We start from the raw sequence: 26,582 nt of genomic DNA on the forward strand, positions 1-26,582 counted from the left end.
GCCTAGGACTGGATGACCAAGATGGGTCTGGAGATGCCAGTTTATCTGCTAAGTGACCACGCATCCCACTCCCTGTGGGACCCTTGATATTGGACAATCTGGGGATGCTCACCGTAATGTACTCCATGGGAGTGTGCTGAGGACTTAAAGAGTTAACTATACATGGAAAGCACAGAGACTCCACCATAATAAACAGTTCATAGTCATTATCATTGTTGGTGTATAGTTCAAGAACTAAGATCATGTAATGTAGAGTAAGACAGGTATGAGTTTGAATCTGTTTCTGCCACTATGAGCTTTCACCCAGATAGTAGTAGTAGTAGTAGTAGTAGCAGCAGCAGCAGCAACAACAACATATATGAGGTACTTTCCACATGCCAGGCTCATTTTATATATGTGCTTTCAGTGAGTTAAAGTCTCAGATCCTCAGAACAGAACATTTTGAGATAGGTTACTATTATCCTCCCCAACTGAGAGATGAAGGACTTGAAGCATAGAGGGGCTAAGGCATTTGTTCAAAGTCGAACAGCTAGTGAATGATGATTTCAGGATTTGAACCCAGGTAGTTTGTGCTTTTAACTACCGTTCTACTGTTATACCCTGTATAGAGTCAGGTGGGATTGATATTCATTGAAAATAAACTCAGGCCATGCATTTGTACAAACCTACATTCTGAAGTTAAAAAAACAAAAAAGAATTATCCATACTGAAAACCTCACAAACTCCCAGACTAAGGAATGTAGATAGAAAAACTGTCCTAATTTGAAGGTGTAGTACCAAGACACACCACTAGAGGGATTTATACACTGTACAGGTAGCAAAATGGCTGACCACTCAGGGGCCCTGGCCCTCACCTCAGGCCTGATTTCCAACACAAGCCCAGGTCAGTGCCTAAGGATCAGAAAGGGGCAAGGAAGAAAAGAGAACCCCAGGGCTGTCTAGCTGCCTTGCCTGCTTGGGGTTCCCCTCCCTGCCCCCATCCAGGTATACTCACTTCGAAAGAAACAGGAACTCGAATGGTGTCCCCAGCTTTGAAGGTTAGTGAGTCCTTTGTGCTAGCATCCAGGAGGAACCTGGGGCAGACTGGAACACACAAGATGGTTTGCCACTTTTCGTAGTTGGGCACAAGCCCTGGTCACCCAAGGGGCAGAGGAAAGGCTGGGTGGGTAGAATTGCCACTCTAGGGAAGACCTAGGAGCTGGTAGGGACAGAAGAACAGAAGGCCAGGAGAGGAGACAAGGACACTGTAGGAGAAGGTTAGGTGACCGCTTGGCTCTTCTGCTCCGCAGATGGGATGGACAGCAGTCTGACACAGGAAGTGACTTGCATGGACACATACCAACGTATGGACAGAGCCAGGACAAGATTCTAAAATTCTGGATTTGTGCTTTATACTGTTCTTGTCTCCTATTTTCACTGTGACAACTAGAATCAGTTGGGTTGACACAGGCAGCTTAGGTCAAAGACGAATCAGCTGCGTTCGTGATCAAGGCCCAAAGGTCAGCACAACCTGCCTTTTGATAACAGGGCACCCAGAACAAGAACCACTGAGCCCAGCAACAGGTAGGCCTTCTAGTCAACCTCTTTATCCTGGCTCTGCCTCATACCATGGGCAAAGTGTCTTTGGACCTCAGTTTTCCTTCTATGTAAATTGGGAATCAAAGTTGTAACCTTGTAGGATTGTTAAAAGTTTTCATGAGAAAACATGGCTGAAAAGGGTTCTCCTAGCCTAGTGTGCAGCACACAGGAGATACTCAAATTGGAGATCCCGACTACAGATAGCTGCTCAGAGACCCTGCTCAGGAAGGGCTTGGGAAAGAGGGGGTCTTCACTCACCAGTAACAGGCATGGCGTGCACTAGTGTGTCCAGGGCTGTGGGCTGGCTGCAGCCCCCATCATTAACTGCTGTCACACGCATGAAATAGCTCTCTTGGGGCCGGAGCCCCTTGGCCGTGAAGGTGGGGCCTGGCACAGTGCCTGCGTGGCATGGGCTCCACTGGAGACTGTCAGAGACACACAGCTCTACCACATATCCCTGAGCTCGGTCTCCATCCGTAGTGTCTGGCCCCACCCAGCTCAAGGTGATACTGGTATTCGATGTGTCTATGACCTGGAGATCCCGCACAGGCCCTGGCGGTCCTGGCCGAGCACAAAGAGAATGTCAGAAATGGCAGCTGCCTCAACAGAGACAGCCACTCGGGGTGGACAGTCACTGGCCTTCCTATGGGGGAACTGAGGATTTCTCTTAGCTTTTTTCTGAGATTCCTACTTAGAACTCACCCTTCCTCTCTCCAGCACTTTACCTCACTATGCGCACAGACCCCAAGCTGCCTCCCTCAATTCATCCACTCACAGCCATTGCATAGCAAATGGAAGCTGAGCTTTTTCTGCTACCTGCTTCCCCAAGAGATGACAGGGAGAGAGGATGGTTAGAAGACTGGACCAATGGGCCAGCTTGGGGACTGATTGCCTAGAGGTCGAAGTAAGTGACATGACCTTGAAGGAGGAGTCTTCTAGTCCCTACTAGGGACTGCTAGGCCTTTTCCATGTCAGTTTAGGACCCTTAATCTAAGCCCCATCCCAATGACCACCCAACCCTTTCTTGTCTCCAGTCCTCTGACCATTTCCTTCAGAACCCAAACCTGCATGCCTACTACCCACCCCACCCCACCTCGATCCAGGCTGGAGCCCTACTCACTCATGGGGTCCCGAGCAAAGACAGCATCCGATGGAGGACCAGGCTCTCCAGGACCTGCAGGAGCCACGGCTGTGACCCGGAACTCATACTGGCAGCCCTGCCGCAGGTCTGTCACTGTGCACTTCCTTTCTGAGAAGGGGATATCCCATATGAGGGACCAGGAATGGAGAGAGAGCTTGGCATCTCTGAGGTCAGGAGAAAATCAAACCTGGGGTCCAGGACATGCTTCCTGCATCCAACCAGCCAGGTGACACGATTCTCTCCAAGGTGAGGAGGGCACTGCGTTCAGGGTTGGGGGCCTCAGTCCCTGTCTAGCTCAGTCACCGAGTGCCTTAATCTCTCGGGCTCACTCTGCCTTAGCGTTGCAATAGTTAGATGAAGCAAACTAAATGCCAGAATTCGAAGGATGCCCTTAGCTCCTCTCTTCCCTTCCCATGTGATGATACAAGGTCCCAAAAGGCACAGCTTCCACACAGCACAGCTGTTGCTCTAAGCTGTCCTCTGGTTTCCGTGGCTCACACAGAGCACAGAACAGAAAGGGTTACTCCAGGCTCCGTGGCATCCTCCCAATCCTTTGGCTTTCCCAAGATCTTTCTGATCTTAGAAAGCAGCTAGCTTTTAGGACTGGGGACCCCTCCTTCTACTTTACGGATAAGGAAACTGAGATCTAGAATAGATGGCCAGAACTAGAGCTAACGGCTTCTTTCTGGGCCCATGACTCCGTCTAAGCCAATTTTCCTTAGTCTCTGCTTTCCTGATGTTTTTGCCAGATCATTCTTTGTTGTTGTGATTGGCCTGGTATATAGTGGATGTTTAATGGCTTCCCTGGTCCTTCCACACTGCATTCCAGGAAGCCTCTAATTAATTAAAAATGGCTCTGGCTGGGCACTGTGGCTCACATCTGTAGTCCTAGCTACTCAGGAGGCTGAGATCTGAGGATCATGATTTGAAGCCAGCCTAGGCAGAAAAGTCTGTGAGCCTCTTTATCTCTAATTTACCACCAAAAAGTTAGAAGTGGAGATAGGGCTCAAGTGGTAGAGCATCAGATAAAGCTAAGGGATGGGGCTGTGGCCCTGAGTCCAAATTCCAGAACCAGTACAAAAAAACAAAACAAAACAATGGCTAGACATAGCTCAATGTCTCTCATGCGGAGCGTGTGGGGCAGACAAAGCAGATAAACCCACTGTATTAAACCAATTGGGATTGAAAACGCCAAGGGTTTTGGATGCCAGACAATGAGTTGCGCTGGCTCAGGACTGCTCACCAGGCATGGGCTGGTCATTCACTGCCGTCCACGTGCCGCTCCCCTTCTTGCGTTTCTCAACCAGGTAGCCCAGGATGTGGGCGCTGCCCGGGCCCCGAGGAGCTATCCAGGTGAGAGTGATGCTCTGGCTGGAGGCTGACAGGATGGCTGGAGTGGAGGGAGGCCCTGGGACAGCTGGGCATAGAGAAGGTGCCAGTCAGCTAGAGGCTGAGGCTGTGGCGTGGGGAGGGTCTGGGGCAGGAGACACAAGGCCTCCAGGGACAGGGCCATTCCCTGTCCTTTCCTCCAGTGTCAGGGCTGAGCTAACCTTTTCTGGCTCTTGGGGAGTGGGGCAGGAATGAGGGGAAAAGAAGGTACTGTCTTATAAGCCTAAAGCCAGTCCTCCAGGACCCTTAGCCTAAATCTCATGTCTTGACCTGGATGCTGGAATCCATATGAACCGTAGGGAGAGTCTCTGCTGGGCTCAAGAAGGGCCTGCAGCCCCCCCCCCAAAGTACAAGCTGTTTCCCCTCAGTCTTGGGGGCTAGTGCAGGATCCACGAGCCCATGAATGCCCTCTGCCCCCTCCACCCTGCCCCAGCCGTGATGCTCACCATCGGGAGCCACCAACACCTCCTCAGACTCCAGGGCCTCCCCAGGTCCCTCTGAGCTCACAGCCCGCACTCGGAAGGCGTACTTTCTGCCCTGCTCCACGCGGGTGTCGGTGAAGGAGGTGCTGTGGGCGGGGAGCTCGGCCACTGCCAGCCAGGTGCTCCGCCCGACCTGCTGCCTCTCCACCACGTAGCCATCCACGGCGCAGCCCCCGTCATCCCGGGGGGGCCGCCAGGAGAGGCGGACACCAGCACCCTGGTCATGCTGCACCTCCAGGGGGCCTTGTGGGGGCTGAGGCTTGTCTGGGGCCCATGGAGAGGAAAAAGGGGTCAGAGAAGCTGGAGGGAAGCCAAGGATAAGCCTGCAAGGGGTTGGACTGCCCAAGAACCTTGAGCAGGACCCACGGGGCACACACACGGTTCCTGAAACAGCCAGGTGCCCCTCGTTTCCACACGTGCCCGCCCGCCAGGGAATGGCCCGTCTGGGCCTTGGCCTCACCACCAGTGTTGGAACAGGTGGCTGCCTGCTCAGCCCTCTGGATGCGACAGTCCTATTCTACTTGGTCCACGGAATCTGGGTGAGTGGGGGGAGGGCACCAGGCCACCCCAGTCACCTCCTCCGAAGGGCCCAGTGCATTAGGGCTCTCAGAAGCACAACCAGGCCCTCCCCTGGCAGGGGCCATGCTCAGCAGTTTGCCTAAATAGTCTCTTCCTGCCTCTTGTGAGGACCAAGTAGGGAGGCTTTGGGGCTTAAACAGCATGCAAATGAGGACCCAAGCCAGACCATGCCCGTTTCTGGTTTCTGCCTGGGCAGGCAGGGAGGATCCGGGGCCCTGCAGCCACAGCTGGGGAGAAGGGCTGGGGCTGGCACCTGTGACCTGCAGGATGAACTCCGCCTGTACAGAGCCGCCCTTGCTCCTCAGCGTCACGCCGTACTGGCCACTGTCCATCCGGCCCGCGCTGGGGAGGCACAGCCGGGTAAAGCCATCCCCCAGGGTCACTTGCGCTCCCCTCCGACCCATGCCCACCACCTCGGCCCCATCCTTCCTCCAGGCAGCCTGGACTGGGAGGCGGCTCTGGAAGGGGATCTTGACAGCCACCGGCTTCCCAGCCTTGACTAGCAGTGGCTCCTTCAGCTTCTCTGTCACACCCCGAGCGATGGTGGGAGGATCTAGGGGGGAAAACGTAGAACAGCAAAGTCAAAACAGATGGAACCCAAGTCCCCTGGGGAGGGCAGAAAGAGGAGTCCAAAAGGAAGAAGGTTGGCAAAGGATATGAAGTCCTCCAAGAATGGGCTTGTCTGCAGCAGGAAGGACCAGGATTTTAGACCTCACCAAAGGCTTCCTGGCAAGGAAGGAAGGAAATACGGGGCGGGATTGGGGAGGGCCAGGTTTGCATTCCTAAATCATCTTTGCAGACTAAGAAGTCTACGGAGCCATCACAAATCCAGGCCTCTAGAAATGGAGTCCATCAAGTGGTACAGAGACTTTGGGGCAGGGAAGGGCAGGGCTGGGCCTCACCCTGGACTGTCAGGGTGGCCTCACTCTGTTCATCGCCGGCGACAAAGGTGTACTTCCCGGCCTGGGTCCCCTGCACGTGGGCGAGGAGGAGTCTGTGCACAAGCCCATCTTGCTCAAAGACGATCCCATCCTGGGCAGTGAGCTGGAGACCATAGGAGAAACGGTCAGGCCCACCCCTCCCCTGCTTCTGCTGACCAGCGAACGCCCCACTCATACAACAGCTGTCCGAACAGAATGCTCAAGTGCCGCACGTGTTCATTCTGACCATGCCCACCCCTCCTTCAGCTGTCACGAGACCACTGTGAGGGTGGAGGACCTGGGCATCTGCAGAGGATCTGGCTGGTGTCACAGTGCTGCCTCTCTCCAGAGGTGGTGGGTGTAACTGGAGAGAGGGCTGTGCAGACACGGGTGAGCCCCCTGATTCACAGTGGGGTGCCCAGAGGCCTTTGCAGGAGGCAGGTGTGGGTAGAGGAGGGGACATTTGTATAGTAGTAGAACAGGGGCGTGTCACAGGAGAAGGGACTAGGATAGACATTCATTTAAAAGTCATCATTTAAAGCTGGGTGTCAAGTAGTTCACGCCTATAATCTTAGCTACTCAGGAGCCTGAGATCTGAGGATTTCATTTTGAAGCCAGTCTGAGAGGAAAGTCTATAGAATATTCTCCAATTAGCCACTGAAAAGCCAGAAGTAGAGTTGTGGCTAAAATGGTAGAGCATCCGCAGTGGCACAAAATGATGATGATGATGATGACGACGATGATGAAATTCTTCATTTTAAACACACCAATGTGTTAGCTATTTAAACTTCTCCCAGATGGGTATACTAGTAAGATAAGCAACGAAATAATCTGTCTTGAAAAGCCTCTACGCAGACCTTATTCCCTGCTCTGCCTCTGTCTTCCAACCCACATCCCGCATTAGCTGGTAAACCATGAGAGGGGCCAGTACCTTGACACCGTCCTTCAACCAGGTGCCGGGTCCCAGGTCGCGAGCGAGGGTACAGGACAGCGTGGCAGTCTCCCCCTGCTGCACCTCTGTGTCAGCCAGGCCCTGAGAGAAGTGGCTCATGGGGCCTGGAGAGACACAGAAGGAATCCCCAGGGCCCAGCCTTCCATCCCTGAGCTGCAGTGCACCCTGGGAAGTCACTACGGTCCTGCCACCTGAGCTCGGGTCAGTGACCAAGCCAATCTCTCATTTGGGTCAGCAGGTCCTAGGCTGAGGCTGAGATCTGAGGTACAGAGACCACCCGAGCCACGCAGGTTGGGGGTCTGGGTCACCCACAGAGAGCTAAGCCCACACTATGGTACTTGGACCTGGGTCTCAAGGCCAAGTACCCAGCAGATCTCTGAGCCTCACGCAGCCCGAATCCCACCAGCACAAGGAAGAAGAGGTTCTTCCTGAACTTGGAAGAGATTCCACCAGGGTACTGGCAGGGCCAAATTTCTGGACTGGAAACAGAATTAGAATTGACCCAGGAAGTACTGCCCCCTCCCTGACCCCGCCCTGGCTCTACCCTTGTAGAAGCAGCCCTGCTAGTAATACCTACCTCGGGCCTGTGTAGAAGAACTGCCAGGGCTGGTTTTGTATCTGGATCTGGGGCTCTGGCTGGCATCCTTCCCCTTGCCATAGACACCATGTCCGTCCTCTTTGGCACCTCTCCGGCTGTCAAGATGTCTGTGGGGTCCCCGGCTCCCATCTTCACTCCAAGTCTCCCTGAGGTGACCTCCGTCCTCACTACCAGTCTCAGCTGCCCCAGACTCGCCTCTCGACTGTGCCTGACACCACCTGTTCCTGTAGGGGCCAGGCCTCCTGCCTGACCTGCCAGACTCCTCTGTTGCCAGTCCCCCATACTCTTTTAAGGCCCAGGGACCTTTCCCGTTCTCATCCACCCAGGCACCTTGCTCTCTGAGGGGTTTCTCTCCTTCCTGTCCTTTGCTCAGATGGGAATGTGAGCCCTGAATTCCTCCTGATCTTCCTCCAGAGCCTGTTCTGCCAAATGGACTGTCTAAGCCGTTCCAGGCTCCCTGTGGTCCTGAACCCCTAGGTTCTGGGGTGACACCATCCCCCCATTCAGTGGGGCCTGGGCCTTGACATCTACCAGCAGCCCCCTGACCTGCGTCTCCTCCACCCCCTGAGCCTCCAGGCCCCTTGCTGGTTCCCCTGAAGGAAGCATCGTTTTTCTGCAGAGAACTGGAGCCTGAGAGCTGGTTCACAGCCCCAGTGCTGCCTCCAGGAAACCCCTGGTCTTCCCAGCCTGGGGCCCAAGCATGGCTCATCCCTTGTACCTCACCGGGCCCTGATACTGACTTGCTGCCACCCCCTGGAATGGAGCTGCTATCCACAATCTGACCTGCCCTTGGTGTGCTTCCAGAACCTGCTCCCATCCTTCTGTCTCCCAGCAGTGAGTCCCCAGCATCCTGAGGTGCCAGGCCCCCCTGGCTAGCAACTCTACTCCTGCGTGTTGGCCCTGAGCCTGCCTCCTTAAAGTTCCATTTCTGCTCAGACTCTGGAGCCGCGATCCCTGCCTGTGCCTCACCCTCTGCTGCACCCCTGCCATCAAGAAGGCTAGATGACCCCAGAGTTCCTGCCTGACCTGCAGAGCCGTCCTCTCCCCTGGCTGTCCCGCTGTCTCTAGGAGCCCCTGGGATCCCAGAACCCCGGGAACTCATAGCCCCCAAGGCTTCGTGGATCCCTGAGGTTCCGTAACCCTCATGACTACTCGTAGTGCCCTGCCCTGGGCCCACAGAGCTGTCCTCGCGTGCTGCACCGTCTGTAGCACCCAGCATCCCGGCTACCCCAGAGCCCACCCCCGCTCCAGTCCCATCCGCAAACCCCCTGCCCCTGCTCTTCTCTGGACCACCTTGGGAGCTTGTGGGACCCACTGATGCTGCCCAGTATCCAGACTCAGGTTCCACCATCTTGTGGTCTCTGGGGTCAGCCTCATGCTTCATTCTGGCCAGTGAGCCGGCTCCTCCAATCTTCCCTGTGCCATCTCCATAGTGCATTCCACCTTCTGTTTCCCCAGATCGTCCTGAGCCTCCTTTATGACCAAACTCACTCTCTGACCCTCTTCCCCCAGCTATCCCAGTGCCACCCTTAACGTCCACCTCATTCCGTGACAAAATGCCCCCAGAATGCTCCAAGCCACCCCTGTAGCCTGCCTCACTCCCTGCTGGAATTGTCCCAGAACCCCCAGTACCGCTCCCTTGAGCTGCCTCACCTGCCAATCCCATTCCTTGGAGGTCTTCTGGGCCATTGCTAATGCCCCCCTCACCCTTTGGCCCTGTTCTCCCAGGCCCCAGACTTCTTGGCCCTCCTCCATAAAGCCTTCTGTCTCCAGGTCCCTGGGGCGCTGGGACTTCAGACCCATCCCTGTAACACACCCCTTCTCCAGATCCGTGAACCCACTCGCTTTCAGATCCAGCCCCAGCGTAAGGGACTGGGGGTCTGGAATGATCCCCATACATGGTTCCAGCCCCAGATGTCCAGGCACCGTGTCCCTCAGTCTCCTTGCCCCTTAGCCTCAGAGAACCTGGATCCATGGCTCCTGGTCTCCCAGTGCCATCTTCCCAGCCCCCTTTGCCAGAGGACCCCAGAACCCCTGAAGCTCTAGAGTCCCCATCACCCCTAGTTTGACCCCAAGACTTTATTCTTCCAGAGGCCCCTGGTTCTGCTCCCACATATCCCTGCCCAGCCATTTCTGCTGGTCCATGGGCCTCGAGATCATCTCTACCTGCAGACCCCACTGTCCCGGGGCTCCCCACATCATCGCCAGGACAATGCCCTCTCCCGGGGCCTGCTGGTCCCCAGCCTCTGGATGCATCCCACATCCGGGCTCCCTCCATGGGCACTCCCTCAGGACCCCCCGAGCCATTCTCAACCCCTGCAACGATCCCAGACCCCCTTCCTACTGTACTATGGTGATCTTTGTTTCTGGACCACATTTCCCCAAGAACCCCTGAACCATGCCTATAAGCACTCCCTTCCTCAGACCCTGCTCCCACAGATGCCCCAGAGGAGACTCTACCACCCACATCATGAGCAGACCCTGCTTCTCCTGGCAGCACTGAGCCATCACCGTAATAGGCCCCATTGCCAGGACCTGTTCCCCTAGAATAGCCTTTGCCATCTCCATATACAGATTCCACTCCCCCTGGCCCTCCTAAGCCATGCTGATGGCTGGTCTCTCCTCTAAATCCTTCTCCTCTGGAGCTCCCTGTCCCGTTCCAGAAATCCAGTCCAGACCCAACTGCCCCTGGATCTCTTATACCTTCCCTGTCTCCTAATGTCCCATCAGATCTCAGAGTCCCCAGGCCTGAAGACCTGACTAGCCCGTAGCTTCTGGCTTCTCTTCCCTGACCAGATTCCATAGCAGCGTCCACCTGGGCATTGTCCATGCTCTCTTTTCCGCCAGGGGGTCTCATCCTGGTCCCAAAGTGGGTCCCAGTCCCCCTGAGGCTGGACCACGAGTCATCCCAAGGACCTGTGCTTTCAGACTCTATTCTGCTGGGGTCTCCCTGTCCCTTCTGCTGTGCTATCCAGCTCTGGGGAGGCTGGAGGTTTGGGGAGCCAACCCCTGTTCTGCCCAAGGCCCCACCTGTGTCCTGGCCATATTTCCCCTGGATCCCTTGCAGGCCATCTTCCCATTCCCTGAGATCTCCTGGGCCTCCAGGGCCAGTTGTGTAACTCCTTTCTCCACCTACAGTCCCAGCGCCTTGCTGATCTGCCCCTGGCAGAGATCCCTTACCTGTGACCTCAAGACCTCTGCTCCCCCAAAGATTTCTGTTTCCAGATGTCTGTCCTGGACATTCCCCTAACTCCCAATAGCCCCTGGCTTTTCCATGACCATCTTCTCTACCTCCCTGAGAGCCACAGGACTCAGGGCTCATGCCTGCCTGGTTGCTGGAACCTCTTCCTCCAAGAAGCTCAGAAGAGCTGCTGCCTCCAGCTTCCCCCAAGCTGATCGCACTGGCACACACTTCCCTGGCGGTTCCTCTGCCCCTCTCCGTTCTCAGCCCATCCTCCCCTTCCTTCTCATCCTCACGGCTGTCCTGGAACATCTCCTTCCCTTCCCGCTTCAGCCAACTCCCCTCAGGATCAGCCTGGGATCCCCGCAGAGCCCTCTTTCTTATTCCAGGTTGGTCCTGGCCATGTCTGCCCAGATGGCTGCCATTGCCCTTTCTGGATTCCTTTCCTTCCAAGCTGCTCCCCAGTTCTCCAGCCCGCGAGTGATTGGACCCAGCTTCCCAACCTCCTGCTGTGGTGCCCTGGCCTCTGTCTCCTTCGCGGTCTCTGCCATAACCTTGAAGTTGCCTTTCCATGAAGCCCAGGTCTCTCTCTGATTCTGAGCCCTCTCCCTGTCGATAGGGGCTTCCATGGGGGGCATTGTCCCCCCTGTCTCCTGCTTCTAGAAAGCCCTTTCTCTCCAGCCCAAGTCCCCAGGCTGTGTCCGTTTCCCTTCCGTTCCCCATCAGGAAGTCGCTATGCCTGCCAAAGCCATCCCTGCCTGGGTCCACTGTGAGCTGGAGCCCAGAGGCAAGTCCAGGCCCCCCAAAGGGCTCCTTCGTGAGACTCTGCTCTCTGAGTTTTCTTCCCTTGCCACTAATATCCCTGGAGTCTTCTGCTGATGTCTCAGCAGCTTGTGTCTGTAGCCGGTGGTCAGCACGTGTGGTCTGAGGGTCTTTATCTGTCCCAGCTTCAATGAGGTATTATCCATGTCCACGTGGGAGGGCATCGCCCCCCGGGAGAGACAAGAGAAAGACCGCAACCCCTGATCAGTCACGCCAAAGCACCTGCTGGCCCTCTGTTCCCCCGGAAGAGAAGCAAGCTGACTGACTGGGAAGGACATCGATATGTCCCATTAGGTTACTGGAACAACCTCACAAGAGCACACCACCAGGAAACTACACGGACCTGAGCCGAGAATAGCTCAGGAGGCTGAGATCTGAGGGTTGCAGTACAAAGCCAGCCTGAGCCGGAAAGTCTGTGAGACTCTTATGTCCAATTAAACAACCAAAAAAAGCCAGAAACAGAGCTGTGGCTCAAGTGGTAGAGTGCCAGCCTTGAGTAAAAAAGCTAAGTTATAGTGCCCAGACTCTGAGTTCAAGCTCCACCTCGACCCCCCCAAAAAAAGAATAGATCTAAAAAACCTTCCTCATTCCTCCCTAGTGAAGAGAATCATTCCAAAACAAACCATTGGGCTGGGAAGGTGGCTCAGTGGTAGAGTGCTTGCCTTGCATGCATGAGGCCCTGGGTTCAATTCCTCAGCACCACTTAAACAAAAAAGAAAAAAGCCAGAAGTGGCACTGTGGCTCAAGTGGTAGAGCGCTAGCCTTGAGCTAAAGAGCTGAGGGACAGCGCCCAGGCCCAGAGTTCAGGCCCCACGACCAGACCCCCCCCAAAAAAACCCAAAAATCAAAACAAACCATTGACCAAAAACCTAACCCCCGCCCCCAAATCCTAAGGCCCTACCTTGATGACAGCAGGGTGAAGTAGAGCTGTAACCACTCACCTTCAATCACCAGCCAGGCACTGGAGATGTAGAGCCCAGTATCCAGTGAATAGAGGCCCTTGTCTGGGATACAGGCCCCTCTCACCACCAGCCGGTGAGTCAGCCCATCAGGGGACACAGAGACTTCATATTTGTCACTGGGCTTCAATGGCCGATGCTGGAAACGCCAGGTAGCGTTGGGGCAGGGGTTGGAGAGAGTACATTCAAAAACTGCATCTCCCTGCTCCTCACAGTGGGCCTCAGCCAGAGGGACCAGCACTCTGGGGGGGATGGCTGCAGGGGAAGCAAGAATGGGGGGTGTCTGCTTAGCAGTATGAGAGACACCTGCTACAATAGTTCTGGACTTTAGACACCCAGATGTGGACCAGCATGCGTGTATCCCCTCGGTTGCTTTCCTCCCTCCCCAGGGGATCAGTGGCCCCACATGTAAAATGAGGGGTGTGATCACTGTGATCGCTGTGATCACTAAGGTTTTCAGCTGTATAACGCTATAATCCTAAACCACCAAGTTCTGTCTGGGGCTAAGGTGGGCATATAAAGGACCCAGGACACTAAGAGTGCTTTATGTATGCAATCTGGGAATCCCTATAATCGTCTCCTAATAACTTCTTATGAGTAAGGAAACTGAGGCTTAAAAGTTAAATGACTTGCCCCAGTCTGGTCTCTACCTGGCATCCCAGAACACCTAATGGATGAATCCAAGTCCGGGCATCTTGGTGTTCTGTCCAGGATTCACACCTGGCCCTTGCTGACTGCAAAGCTCCTACTCCTCTGACCACACCATGCTGTTTCCAGGCTTTCTGGGTACTTCTGCCAAATATCTATCTTCATTTTTTTTTCTAGTACTGGGGATTGAACTCAGAGCTTTGCACTTGCTAGGCAGGCATTCTGCTGGTTAGTCATGCCTCCAGAGCCCTTGTTGTGTTGGTTGTGTTTGAGCTGGGGTCTTACTTCCTGCCTGGGCGTGCCTGGACTTTGATTCATCTATTCGGTTTCCTGTTGTAGGTGGGATGGCAGGTGTGCACCGCTGTCTGGCTTGGAATGTGATTCTCCTGACTTCAGCTTCTCAGGTAGCTAGGATGGTAGGTTCTTGCCACTGCCTCCGCTTAGGGCTTCAGAACAGGTCTTGAGAGCTTCCTGTTCAGGCTGATCTTAGTTTTCTTGCTCTCAATCGCTAGGATTACATGTATGAGCCACTAGTGCCCAGTTCAGCTGTGACCTTTATCATCTGAGTGCCGGAAACTTCCTCCCCCAGGCCTCTCCTTGCCCTTCCAAGAGGCCCCTCGGGCTGTCAGGCGCCCTGTGGATGATGTGGGCACACAGGTCCTTGGGCTATGAGGCAGAATGCCACAGAGAGGAAGGGCAGCTTCTAGAGTGGGGTTGGGGGATCAGGAAGAGGTTCTTCACAGTGGAGCCTAATCCAGCTGGGGACTGTCACTTGGGGGTTGTGGGGAAGAACTGTGTCACACCAGTAGACAACAGAGAAAGGCCATGAAACCAGTCTAGATCTGACCTGAAAATAAGTTGCTGTGGCAGAAGGGCTGTGTGCAGGGACATAATACATGTGTGCATCTAGGACCAGTAGAGCCTAGCTGGAACCAACAAAAGACAGGACCTGGGGTGCATCCCTCCCCTCAGTCCTCTCTCTCCTCACTGCGGCATGGCACGGACCCCATTCCTAACTTCTCTCCAGCTTCCGCACTCACTGCGGGCCTCGAGCTCAGTGGAGAAGACCACGACATCCTCCACCATGACCTGGTACAGGCCGGCGTCCTCGGGCCGCAGGTCCTGGATCTGGAATTGGTAGCGTTTCCCCAGCCGTCGCAGACAGTGTTTGGTCTGATTGTCGAAGCCGAAGGGGACCATCTCACCATCCTGAGGCCAGGAAAGAGAAAAAGCCTGGTTCAGCTGGTTCGGGTGCATCCCAGACCTTCCTACCCCAGCCCTGTTCTGACTACTACCCGTGGTTTTCCCCAGAAGGGGCGTGGAGAGGACAGGACAGAGATCAGGGCCTAGAGGATGTGGAAGCCGGATTGTGAAGTAGGTGGGAACACATGCCCGGAAATAGCTGTGCAACTTAGCCACGGGGAGGAAAATCTGTGTTACGCAGAGGTACCCAGCTCGGGCTGGGAAGAGAGGTATGGTCAATGCAACCCTGCAGGCTGCGGGAGAAGCAGGGGTGACAACTATGTCCAGCTCATCATTCACCGAGTGAAACATTCAGAGAATAGCTTTATGATTCCATACAACCCAGTACTTTAAACATATACCTATTTTGCTAAGCCCTACATTGCTTTGCTACTTACTGAGTATTAATAACAATCGTGATACTTAACAGATGCTCTGTATGTGTCAGATACTGCTGTAGGAACTGAGATAGTATCAATAAATAAAACACACATTCCTGCCCTCAGGGAGATAAGACCCTATTGGGGAGACAAATAATGTGCATCATAAGTAAGCAAATAACCTATGTTATTTGCTAGTAGAATTTTCCTAGGAGAACTAGGAAAAACAGGGAAGAAAGAGAGTAATGGCTCAGGGTAGAGCTGGGGAACACACCCAGATCACATAGGGTGCTCAGGGGAAGTGTCAGAACAGGGGAGAGAATGACCCAGGAGGACTTGAGGAAAAGCACGGCAGGCACAGGGAGGAGCTGGTGTGATGGGAGGAGGCCAGGGCAGGAGGAAGAGAGGAGCAGTAGGGAGGACGGAGGAAAGAGGACAAAGATCAGGAGAGGAGAAGACTGGGATCCCATTTGGGACTTCAGTATGCTGAGACAACCCTTGTTTACCCCCACTTTCACAAACAAGGAAACTGAGGCTGGGTACGTTTTCTCAGGTTCCACAGTCTCCAACTCCACACATCTGCCTGGTCTCACGTGGTCCATGGGTAATTACCCCAGAAGCCCATGTAGAGACAGACTGTCTCTGTCTGGGAGCTCAGAAGGAAAGGAATGCACTTTCTCAGAACTTTCTGTCTCCAGCCTGCTCTGATATTAGATCCAATCTATGCTCTGATATTAGATCCAATCATCTATGGCATCACAGGCCTGGCTGGAGACTTGGGGGTTCCATGAGCAGCATCAGGCTTCTGTGGATTGTTTAGGACCTGACCCAGCTCCAGCCAGGAACTCCACAGAGTGAGTGCTCACCACCTGTGTGCTCCAGGTGTTCCCTCAGGCGATCCCAGGGACCCCACTAGCTACACTCTAGAGTTCTTGGCCTCTCTGCCCTACCCCCTGCCCATGGCCCTTGCAGCCTCACCTTATACAAATAAATCTTGCTCTGAAGGTCCTTGAGATCCAGCTCCAGGTCAAATGTGGCAACTCCCTCCTTGGTGACTCTGATGTGTCTCAGGTTGGAGACGGCACTGACGTACTGGAGGGAAAACCAACCATCAGATGGGCTCTCAGAGGTCTCTCTTTGGGACACTCCAAATCTGTACTGGCTCTAGCCCTATCCCTGGCCCACCCCAGCCCAGAAAACATTTATTTGTCTCTTAAGACTTAAGCCTTTCAAGGAAGGAAATTCTCCAAGATAAGAGATCAGATCAAGAAGGCAGCCAAGGATCCTAGGTGACCAGGTACTCTAAGAACATGCTAGAGCTTTCCTAGTCATCTCTTCTTCCAGTTAATAAATATCTTGGTTAAATACCTATATGCAAAGCTCTGTGCCGCGTCCTATGTTAAAGCGGATGTGAGGAGGAGAAAAGATGGAGGCCTTCATCCATGGATGAAATGCTATTTTCAAGATAATGAAAATGAACTATGAAATACTTTCCATTTCCAGAAGAAAAATTAGGCTTATAATTGAGCTAGACATAGGAAAGGACTTCACCCACATAGTTTGTCAGATGCTAGAATTACAGTGCTAATGGCCACTGAAATTCCCTTCCTTGAAATCCTTTGGATAAAGGCAGGTACCTCACATCTGGTGATGATCAAGGAGGTCCTTACTGTGTGTCTATATATAATTGGCTAAGAGCTGTTATCCATATCAATAACCCTATAAGGTAGACGTAACTATAATTTCCATTTCACAGATGAGGAAACCATACAGCAAAGGCCCTTTGTCCGGGCCCAAAGTTGGGTTAAGTATCAGATTCAAGTTCCTAAACCTGATGCCAACTCAGAAGCCTGGGTCCTCACTGAGGACCACATGGAAGCAAGCTCTGGACTCCATTGGGTTTCCCAAGGCCCACCTCCAAGGTCAGCTCCAGCTGTGAGGTCTCCCCAGGTCCTGTGCCTAAGGGGCATAGGGTGTGGGCAGAGCCAGGTACCTGCGCCATCTTGTCCTCTTGCTCCTTCTTCATCTCCTGCAGCTTACGCAGCATGCCCCGGAAGTCAACAATGCCGTACTTCATGCAGATCTTCTCATAGTCCTTCCGGTCTGCGGTCATCAGAAGCTGCCATACCTGATCTGACTCCATCTTTTTCTCAGGGGCTGGAGGTGGGGCCCTGAGGAGCACAGTTGGCAGGTCAAAGGTCAGAGGAGTCCCAGGTATTGGTCCAGGGAAGCTGCTTTGTGTGTACTTGAGGACATTGACACAGGGACAGAGATCTTTGGAGCTGACTACTGTCTGGAGCCAGAGATGGGAGACATATCCCTTCTCCCTTCTCTCCAGCTTTCAGGGGTGACTATGCCCCTAATGACCTATTGTGAATTTCTGATGTTTTTGGGGTGGAGTTGTCTAGCTCGCTGCTTGCATTGGAGGTGGAGGTAGAGGCCCATCCCAGCTGCTGGGGTTAAAGAGTGCAACCATGGTGCTTTCAAACTCTCCTGAGGACAGGTGCAGACTCACCTTTTTTTCAGCATCTTCCTCAAGTCCACCAACTCCTTTCTGAGGTCTAGAAAAGAAGGATTGAAGCTCCAGTCCTGGCAGGGATGCCCAGGGGCTAAAGCAGAGCTCTACTGCATGGCCCAGAGCTGACAACCAAGCTTTTGAAAGGAACTCCTCCTACAGTCTGGTGATGCCATCAAGTGTGTGACCAATTGGCAAGCACTACGTAAAAAGGACCCTATCCCACAAAAGTGCATGGGGATTTCTGACAAGTCTACCTACCTTCCTGGGGTTCCTTTTGCCTCTTCCGGTTCTTCCGAAAGCCAACTGGACCATCCGGGAAAGAAAAGTGTGAGTTGAGGCAGACAAACAGGGAAAGAGGCAAAATGTTTATGGTCTTTCTGAGAATGCACTGAGTTGCAAAGCCTGACCTTCCCCCATTGCTCCTCTAAGGAAAGGCGACACCCCAGCAAGGAGCAAAGAACAGGGTAGCTGGCCATCAGGGGCTTTGGTACACCAAAAGGAAACTATCCCAAGCACCATTGTATACGTGGGAGCCCATTCACAAGGCCATAGGGCCCTGGAGCTAACATGAATCAGACAAGTGCCACTGGCAGCCACAGCAAATCAAAAGACATCTAAAGGGAAGTTGTTCTTTCCATGCATCTGAGAGTTACCATTTCAGGAAATTGGCCCTATGTGGCCAAATATGTCAGACATATTTGACTGTTTGACTACTATTCCTGCAGTAGTTCATAAGCCTCTGCATTATCTGATTCTTCTGAAGAGGCTGGAAAAACAAAACACCTCCCAGTTTCCCTTGCAACTAGCGGTGGCCATGTGGCAAAGTTCTGGCCAATGAGATATAAGCAAAAGCTTTCCCAGGAGTTTCTGGGAAAACTTTCACTTCCTTGAAAGAGATGTGGTTATCCTTGGGGCCAGTGTCTTTCTCCTTCTTTCTTCCTTGAACATGGGCTAAATTTGGATCTGCAGCTGGCATCTATGACTATGAGGTGATCAGCCAGTGAAACAGAGAGAATCCAGCTCTCCAAGACAGCCCTTAGCCCTGGACTCCAATCTCAGGACCTCTTACTATGTAAAGTAATTAAATATATTTATTTATTGGATTACTTTTAGTAGGATCTTTTCCTTTTTCCTTTTTTAGGTCCAAGACTCGGACTCTCGAACTCAGTACTTGACTCTTTTACTCATTGGCTGGCACTCTACCAACTAAGCCAAGCCTCCAGCCCCTTGGTAGGATTTTTTTTTCTGTTACTTCTAAGCAAACCAATTGTAAGCAGAATGGAAAGATTAGATTTGCTTTTCCGAGTGGTATCTGTCTACCTTCTAATTGTTACAAGCAAACAATGAACACTGTGCAGATCAATCAAAGCATGTCTTGAGATAAAATCTGGTCTTCACGTTGCCTACTTGTCACCTCTGATGTATTAGTGGAGAAACTGAGGCCCAGAGAGAAGAGAAAGCTACTTAGCAGAAGATCCAGAACTAAAACCCAGCGTCTAGCTTCTGGCCTTTTCCAGAGCATCTGCTTTTATAATCACATACAGACTTGATGTGTGAGTGGATGATTCTCCCCATGCCCTCTACAATCAGTGGTCTTGCTCACTGCCCGGTGTAGTGCAGACGCAGGGAACACGCCCACCTTCGATGACTGTGAGCCTGACTGAGCACATGGCTTCTCCATACATGTTCAATGCTGTGCAGCGGTACAGGTCTGAGTCCTCTCCCGTCAGCTTGTTGATCTGTCAGGAGAAGAAGAGCAGGGGACAGGACTAGCACTTCCATTGATTACACGTGGCTGCGTGCTGGGGGTGGGGGTGAAGATGGTTAGCATGCAGTCCTTGTTCTCACGTTACTCCTTTACCAGGTAACACAGACACCCAAACAAAAACCTGGGTCTGGACAGAAAGCCCACATCCGTCCCAAAGGAGGCGAGGTGGATTGGCAGAAGGGGCTCCCTTTGGGAGTCAGCTGGATCTGGGGCTGAAAACAACCTGTGGTGCCTTACTCAGTGGGGGGTTTTGGGTGAGCTATCCAATCTCTCTGAGCTCCAGCATGTTCCCTTGTCAGAGGGGGACAGTAATAGCTCAAAGAGTAGTGAAGAGTCAGGATTAAGCCATGTGATCCATATTAACTAATTAGATCATATTAATCCATCAATCCATATTAATTAGTCAGTAGTATGCATTTCATGGTTCCTAGTTATTATGAATGTTAACCAAGATTGGTTTGAAAGAGCAGATGCCCTTGACTTTCAATAAGGTTGAGTCAAATCATTGCCAGCTGAAGACTACCTGTACCCACTATAAGGCTGATCACGAGCTAAACAATCATCCTTATAATAACATCTCAACATAGGCATTTTAATAGTATCAACCCACTTTCCATATGAGGAAACAAAGGCAGAAAGAAGCAAATTATCTTTCCAAAACCAATGTGGTAGCCTAAGACTGTGACCCAAGAGGTCTGATGCCATGACTTAGGCTCTCCTCTGGTCTAAGCCATTTCCCAAGCTGAGGTATCTGTAACTTTCCAAATAGACTGAACTCCAGGTAGGAATGCCTCTTCTTCATCTGCGGATTCGAGGCCACCAAGGAGACCTTCAAGGGCTGCTCCTCTCTTTGGGAGATGGCTCTAGAGCAGAGGAAATCTGCACCACTCACCTGTAGCACGTGCTCCTTGCTACCAGGGGCAGAAGAGATCTGGTACTTGCTGGAGTTGTGCAGCTCTCCTTTGGCATTCTGCCAGTGCACCTCAGGTTTGGGATCCCCACAGACCACTGCCCGAAAGATGGCATTTTTTCCTATGACAGGAAGAGGCAGGTGGAGAGTCCAACAAGTGGAGGGCGAAGTGACAGTATACTTCACTGAGATTTTAATTCATGTCATCCTCCCCACTCTGAAGTATTTCAACTGCCTCTTCCAAGGAAGGTGCCAGGCCTTGCTGGTCCCCTTGACTCAGAACTCCTAATACCAGACGGAAAATAGGGGTTTCCAGGGGCCCAGAAAGCAGTACTGGGCTGGCTTTTATCATGTATGAGCTTAGGCTCATGAGGAATGATCTGGTTGGACTGTCCAAGCAGTGAGGCGGGCAGGCAGGTGTTTGACACCCACAATTAAACATCCCCAAACTAGGGATGTTTAATTATGGGTGTCAGTCCTCCTCTCTGGGGGTGGGGCGGGGGGGTGGGAGGAAATGATGACCTTGGAATCGCTGGCTGTTTGGAGCTGGTCCTGAGACATGAGACTCATCCTCAGAAACGACCTAAAGATCTATGCTAGGCAAAAATGTCTGGGAGCACCATTCCCTCAGGGGGGCCCCATGGTCTCCCACCAGGAACACTCCAGGGGAAAGCAAAAAAATGGACTGAAGTCCCCAAGGTTCTTCCCAAATCTAAGCTCTCACTTCAGATTTAGAAAAACAATCATGCACAGTACCATTATGAGTCTTATGCCAGAATTCCGTGAACTAAAATGTATGGCAGGGACCTGTGTTGGGAAAGGAGATTGAATCCCCACCTGTTCCCCTAAAAGCCTTGCTCCCTACCACTTCCCTAGGTGGGAAGTGGCTAGTGCTCACTGGCTAACACTCTACCAACTGAGCCACACCTCCAACCTTCCTTCCTGTAGTCTTCTAGAACTGTCTTCTTCAATCTACCTATGAATCATTGGACATGTGCTGTCTGAGGCAAGGTTGGGAGGCGGGTTTTAGATCATACCTCTCTATAGCTGTGGCTTCGAGGCAAGAAGTCTCGAGAAACGGACTAGGAAAACCCACAACCTCTCCTTGCTCCTTGGTTTCTTGGTTTGAATTTCCTGTCCTTGTCCTCTTAATACTACTTTCCTTCCTTCCTTTTTTTTTTTTTTTTGGTCTGAGACCGGAACTCAAATTTGGTACTGAAGCTTTTGATCATTGCTCTACCAACTGAGCCACACCTCCAGCCAACTTTTCCTCCTTCCTTCCTTCCTTCCTTCCTTCCTTCTTTGCTTCCTTCCTTCCTTCCTTCCTCTTCCTTCCTTGCTTCCTCAGTATTAGGGCTTGAACTCAGGGCCTTGTGCTCTTGCTTGGCTTGCTCACTCAGGGCTGGTAGTCTACCTTTAAGCCATGACTCCAGAGATAATTTTTACTTAATTGAGGATGGAATCATGCAGACAACTTCCTGCCCTAGCTTCAAACCATGATCCTCTAAGTCTCAGCCCCTTGACTAGTGCCTGACTCCCCTGATATGTCTCATGTCAGCATAACATTCCCTACTTCCATTCTTCTCATTGTCTCTATTAGAGATCCCAATAAGCAGACATTACATGAGTATGGGAAGGAGACATAACCTGATAAACGGATTCAGGGGCTGGGCAAACAGTCCCCCTTGTGCACGCTGGGAGATGGGACAGCAGGACCCATGTCTTGCTCAGCAATGCCCTCTGGAGTCTCACCTTCCTGCAGAGCCAAGGTGACAGGCTTCTGCACAAAGTCTGGTGTGCTGCAGCCTTCTGGGATCTCTTCTACCAGCTGCCGGATGCTCACCCCAGGGAGGGAAGACTTTTTTAAGGCCTTTCCTGGAGAAAGTGGGATAGAGAGAGCAGGGCCTTCCTCCTCATCTTCATCTAGAGTGCCCCTCAGCAGACTGGATTATCTGCCCACTCATCCAGGGAGCCAGGCCCCTACCCTCCCATTGCTGGGTAAGGTCTTCCTGCCCACCTCTGGCCTGTGAATGGCGTAACTTTCTAATGAGAATCAGGTGGCTTCCCTCTGGCTGTGTGAAGGGCGCCCTTAGGAATTAGCACAGGGCCTTGTGGGAAGACCCTGAATGTATCACTTGGGAAAAGCTCCTTTTCAGGAAATGAAAATTCACTCTGCACCCCTGACTCAGGAAAACAAATCAAAGCCAAAGTTGAAAAGTGCAGAGAAATAGGTGAGTTCTCAAATAAAATAAAATAAAACCTCTGACTTCCACAGTTTTCCCCTATCTCCACCTTGGTGAGGAGTTCCAATGGGGAGAGGGCGGGGCAGGGCTGGGGCTGGGGCGAGGTTCCTTTCTCACCCGCCATGCTTCTGGCTTCTCGTTGGATCCTCCGTAGGTAGTCCGTGAGCACCTGAAAGTGGTAGGTGAAGTTTGTAGGAGAGGGCCAAGGCAGTCTCGGCCCACCCTGTCCACACCATCAGTGTACCAGTAAATATCTGGAGTGGAGGTATAGGAAAGCTACTGCCTTCCAGAGCTTGTCTCCCTCCAAGGAATTACACCATTGCTTCCTGCAAACCAGTTTTCCAAAGACTAGGAAGGAGGCGGTTTGCTTCCCAGTCAGTATCTTTCCCAAGTAAGAGAAACACTGGTACTGAATCTGAATGTTTTACCCAAGGGCCCAACCACCAGAGAGGGTAAGACCCAGCTTTCCCAAACCTAAAAATCCAAATCTATTCAGGAATCTTCAGGCTTTTTAACAGCCTTGCCCCCACCTTTGCCTTGAAGAGACTTTCCTGGCCTGTTGGCTCCTCCCCTCGCCCTGATTTTCTAGCAGAGCCCAGAAGCCCATCTGCCTCCCAATCTCAACCAATCTGGACTCCTTCAGATCTCAAGGACTGCAGAGGAGAGTCCCTGACTTGGCTGCCCTTAAGCTCTTCTTTACCCAAGCCAATGGGATCACCATAAATCCATCTGCTCTCCCTCCCAGCCTGTGAGTTATAGCGTCAGGTGAGCACAGTGTTTCTCAGCCTCTCCCTAGCACCACCACCACCACTATCGATTCTGGGTTGTTCTCAATGGCATCCATCTATGATGACCATGATATGTCACACAGGAGGGGCAGGGCGTGAGCTCTGGGATGGGAGGAGAGCCATGAATGAGTGGGAGGGAGTTTTGAAGGAATTCTCCAGCAATTCCGCCTCCTGTGCAATTGGTCCATGGCCGAGTGGTTCTATTTGGGGGACTTCAATTCCTGCCCAAAGAGCCTGGCCGTCGATATAGAACCACACAGGACAGAGCACGTCCCTCCCTCCAACTGATACGCTTCCATTTCATAACTGCCCACCCGCTGCCTCCATCAGCCCCAGGATGTCCCCTCAACCATCCACCCGCTGCCCCCCCAGAGTGCTGGAATGCCACAGCGCGCCAACAGCGTCCTGGAAAGGTCACCGCACCACAGGCGCCACAGCCGCTGGGCCGAAGCGAGTCACAAGGGAAAGGGGGGGCGGGGTGTGCCAATGAGGAGAGCTCAGACTGTCATGCTGGAAAAAGGGGTGCCAAAGTCTCTGCCGCACCATCTCTGCAATACAGTCATCGGGTAGAGGTGAACACATTGGCACCTGGCCGTGCATTCCCCACTCGTAGAGTTCGAGTCTAACATAATGATCTTAGTCGCCATCTTCATCATCGTCACAAGCAGCTATCAGTGGATTACTTGGTTATTCATCACGCCTCTTAGTATACTGCAGACACAGCCCCTTCCTTGGCCTTCCGCCTATAGGTCCAGTTGGGAAGCAAGAGAAGAGAAGCCCGGGGTGGGAGGGTAGGGGTCTGATTTAAAGCCACCTGATCCTTTTTAAGAATAAGCTAGATTGGGTGAATGGTCCATGACAGACGGCCATTTGGTAGAAGACTAGAGGCATGTGGCTCAACTCGAGAGGAAGGAGAAGGAAATGAATTCTTTTCTCCACGATGCTTGTCCATATTCCAGAAGATTCTCAGTTCTCAGCTTAAGCAGCAACTTGGTGGCCTTGTGGCTACCTATCCCAGCCAGCCACTCAGCCCTGATCCCCAGCCTGTGCCCCTCTGAACTCTGTCCAGGACCCACGGCTTTCCACTCCCAGCCTGCCACCTCCAACTTCTAGACTACAGGAAAAGCCCGTGGGTTTTTTCTCAGTTGCTCTGACCAGAGTGTACCAAGTCCCATCCCTGAGGTCCTTAGTCCAGACTGCTCGTGCGATTTTATTTTATTCTTTAATCTAGTTGTCTATCACACTCTATCCTAAGCAGAAAAATCAAAGCCAGGGCAGGGTTACGCAGAGAGGAGTCACTGAAATTCTCTCCTTCAAATAGGCATCTCAGCAGAAGATCAGCCAGCCACAGAATGTTCCTGGGGCTGAGCTTCTGCCCATTGGGTATGGAACAGGTCAGTGTCTCTGTCTCTGTCCTCCTTAGCTTGAGCATGAGGGGTAATACAGTATGTTGTGACCACTTACCTGAGTGCACCACTGGCCTCCACCTCCTGTCCACTCCCTCCTCCTGTTTCCAGCTGCTGTCTGCAGTAAGAAGCTGAGTCCTCTGGTGTTAGACAGGCGGCACTGGAGCAGATGTAGGTCACTGCTCACTCCCTCGCCCCTCCCACTCACCCGCCTCCCTCCTCCTCTGGCCCAGGCTTGGCAGGGCAGGGCCCCCAGTATGAATGTCCTAGGCTTGGAGGAGGACAGAGACGGAAGGGTCCTGTGACATCAGTCCATCCAGTGCCTTGTTTTGCAGTGTCTTAAACTCTTAGCTGAACGTAAGTTTGCTCCGTGATGCCTCATTTCTCTGGTCTCGTTTAGCAAGGACATTGTCATCATCCAATGCCTGAAATTCTCAGCTAAGCTCATCCCTTGGGACCACTGACATCATCAGGCACACACATACATAAAGTCATTGTCCTTTTGAGAACGCATCCCCAAAGTGGTACCTGTTAGTTAACAAGTGTTGAAAGCTCATCACAGACCTACACAGACAGAAGGGTGGGATCCCAAAGGCTGGGTCTAAGAACAGCAGGGAGGGAGAAGATCCTGAGCACTGGAGATGGTAAGTTTTCATGTGTTCAGGTGCTCTTTTGAGAATGGGGGCGGGGGGAGGGGGGAAGTGCCCAATGGGCTTTGGGCAGAGCAGATGGCTGGGGTTTTCAGGTTGTGTGGACGGAAGGTAGGAATCAGAAATAAGGTAGCTGGCAACAGATCTCAAACATACAGGAGGGTTGACAAGGCCCAGAAGAAGGTGATAAGGTCACTTTTGGAAGAGTCACATACTCCTTAAAAATAAACAACAATCAGAGAACTCCTGTCTTACTCCAACAAACCAGGCTTACTCACAACTTCAGATGGAAACAGGGAGGAAGTTGGAGTTCAGTTCTGGTACAGCAGGTACCTGGCATCCCAGCCACTCAGGAGGAAGAGGCAGGAGTATCAACAGAGCTCAAGACTTTGAGACCAGCTTGGGCGATTTAGAAGATCCTCATCTTAAAACAAAAGGTAGAGGGGCCAGGAATGGTGGAGCACTTGCCTAGCATGCCTGAGGCATTGGATTTTATCCCCCACCCCCGTACTCAAAAACCAACTAACCAATCAACAAGAGTGACTCAGGTGGAGTGGCATAGAAATGGGACTAATATTTCCTCCAAGGGAGGACATTCAGTGTGTGTGTGTGTGTGTGTGTGTGTGTGTGTGTGTGTGTATGTGTGTGCACACATGTGCACAAGCATGTGTGCTGGTCTTGGTATTTCCATAGGCTCAATTCTACCATTTGTAGGAGCTCGCTCTGCACGTGCCCTGAGGAGAGGCCCCCACCTCTAAGGAGGTGTGCTGTGCATTTGTATGTCCTTCCTGTGTGTTTACACTTGTGTCAAGGGATGGTTTTCCATGTACACAGAAAAATCAGTGTTTAACACCTACCCTATACTGGGTCGAGACTCAGTGACCCACTGTTAGAACCTCAGAATATAAAGGGAAGCAAAGGATAGACTCCTCTCAGAAAGCTTATAGTCTGGCTGGGCACTGGTGGCTCACACCTGTAATCTTAGCTACTCAGGATCTGAGGGTCACAGTTCAAAGCCAGGCTGACTAGAAAAATCCATGAGACTCATCTCCAATTAACCACCAAAAGACAAAAGTGGTACTGTGGCTCAAGTGGTAGAGCACTAGCTTTGAGAAAAGAAGCCCCAAGACCAGCACACATGCTTGTGCGCATGTGTGCACACACATACACACACACACACACACACACACACACACACACAGAGCTTACAACCTGACCACCCAGTTCTAAACTAAGCTATATGGTTCAGGCTCTGAAGAAACCAATAGAAATCTGGAGGAACTGAAGCATGGAGACCTAGGGAGCAAGGTTTGAACAGGTAGACTCTGGAAGCCACTGGAGAAGTTTGATCTCTTTGGAAAGGGTTATTGGAGTGAAGACAAGATCCAACTGACATTTTTTCAAAGCTCATTCCGACTGTAGGCAGAA

At 52.3% G+C, this 26,582-nt stretch overlaps 1 protein-coding gene across 1 annotated transcript in view; it reads right to left on the reverse strand.

The window, feature by feature from the left end:
• The window catches only part of Igfn1 (immunoglobulin like and fibronectin type III domain containing 1), a 76,536-nt gene that overhangs the window by 26,442 nt on the left and 23,512 nt on the right, over positions 1-26,582 (reverse strand). Inside the window, exons 2-21 of the mRNA XM_042701180.1 lie at positions 22,428-22,479; positions 21,820-21,942; positions 20,050-20,189; positions 19,029-19,128; positions 17,648-17,692; positions 17,387-17,432; positions 16,865-17,042; positions 15,850-15,963; positions 14,290-14,458; positions 12,584-12,856; positions 11,718-11,767; positions 7,619-7,736; positions 7,021-7,145; positions 6,072-6,213; positions 5,423-5,722; positions 4,555-4,854; positions 3,963-4,136; positions 2,699-2,827; positions 1,837-2,139; positions 995-1,083 (exon numbers count right to left, since the gene is read on the reverse strand). Of these exons, the coding sequence (XP_042557114.1) occupies positions 995-1,083; positions 1,837-2,139; positions 2,699-2,827; positions 3,963-4,136; positions 4,555-4,854; positions 5,423-5,722; positions 6,072-6,213; positions 7,021-7,145; positions 7,619-7,736; positions 11,718-11,767; positions 12,584-12,856; positions 14,290-14,458; positions 15,850-15,963; positions 16,865-17,042; positions 17,387-17,432; positions 17,648-17,692; positions 19,029-19,128; positions 20,050-20,189; positions 21,820-21,942; positions 22,428-22,479 (2,970 nt within the window). The remainder of the gene's footprint in view (positions 1-994; positions 1,084-1,836; positions 2,140-2,698; positions 2,828-3,962; positions 4,137-4,554; positions 4,855-5,422; positions 5,723-6,071; positions 6,214-7,020; positions 7,146-7,618; positions 7,737-11,717; positions 11,768-12,583; positions 12,857-14,289; positions 14,459-15,849; positions 15,964-16,864; positions 17,043-17,386; positions 17,433-17,647; positions 17,693-19,028; positions 19,129-20,049; positions 20,190-21,819; positions 21,943-22,427; positions 22,480-26,582) is intronic.

Source organism: Dipodomys spectabilis, unplaced genomic scaffold (assembly GCF_019054845.1).
Source record: "Dipodomys spectabilis isolate Male_0828 unplaced genomic scaffold, ASM1905484v1 ptg000288l, whole genome shotgun sequence".
In the NCBI taxonomy this organism is placed as follows: Eukaryota; Metazoa; Chordata; class Mammalia; order Rodentia; family Heteromyidae; genus Dipodomys; species Dipodomys spectabilis.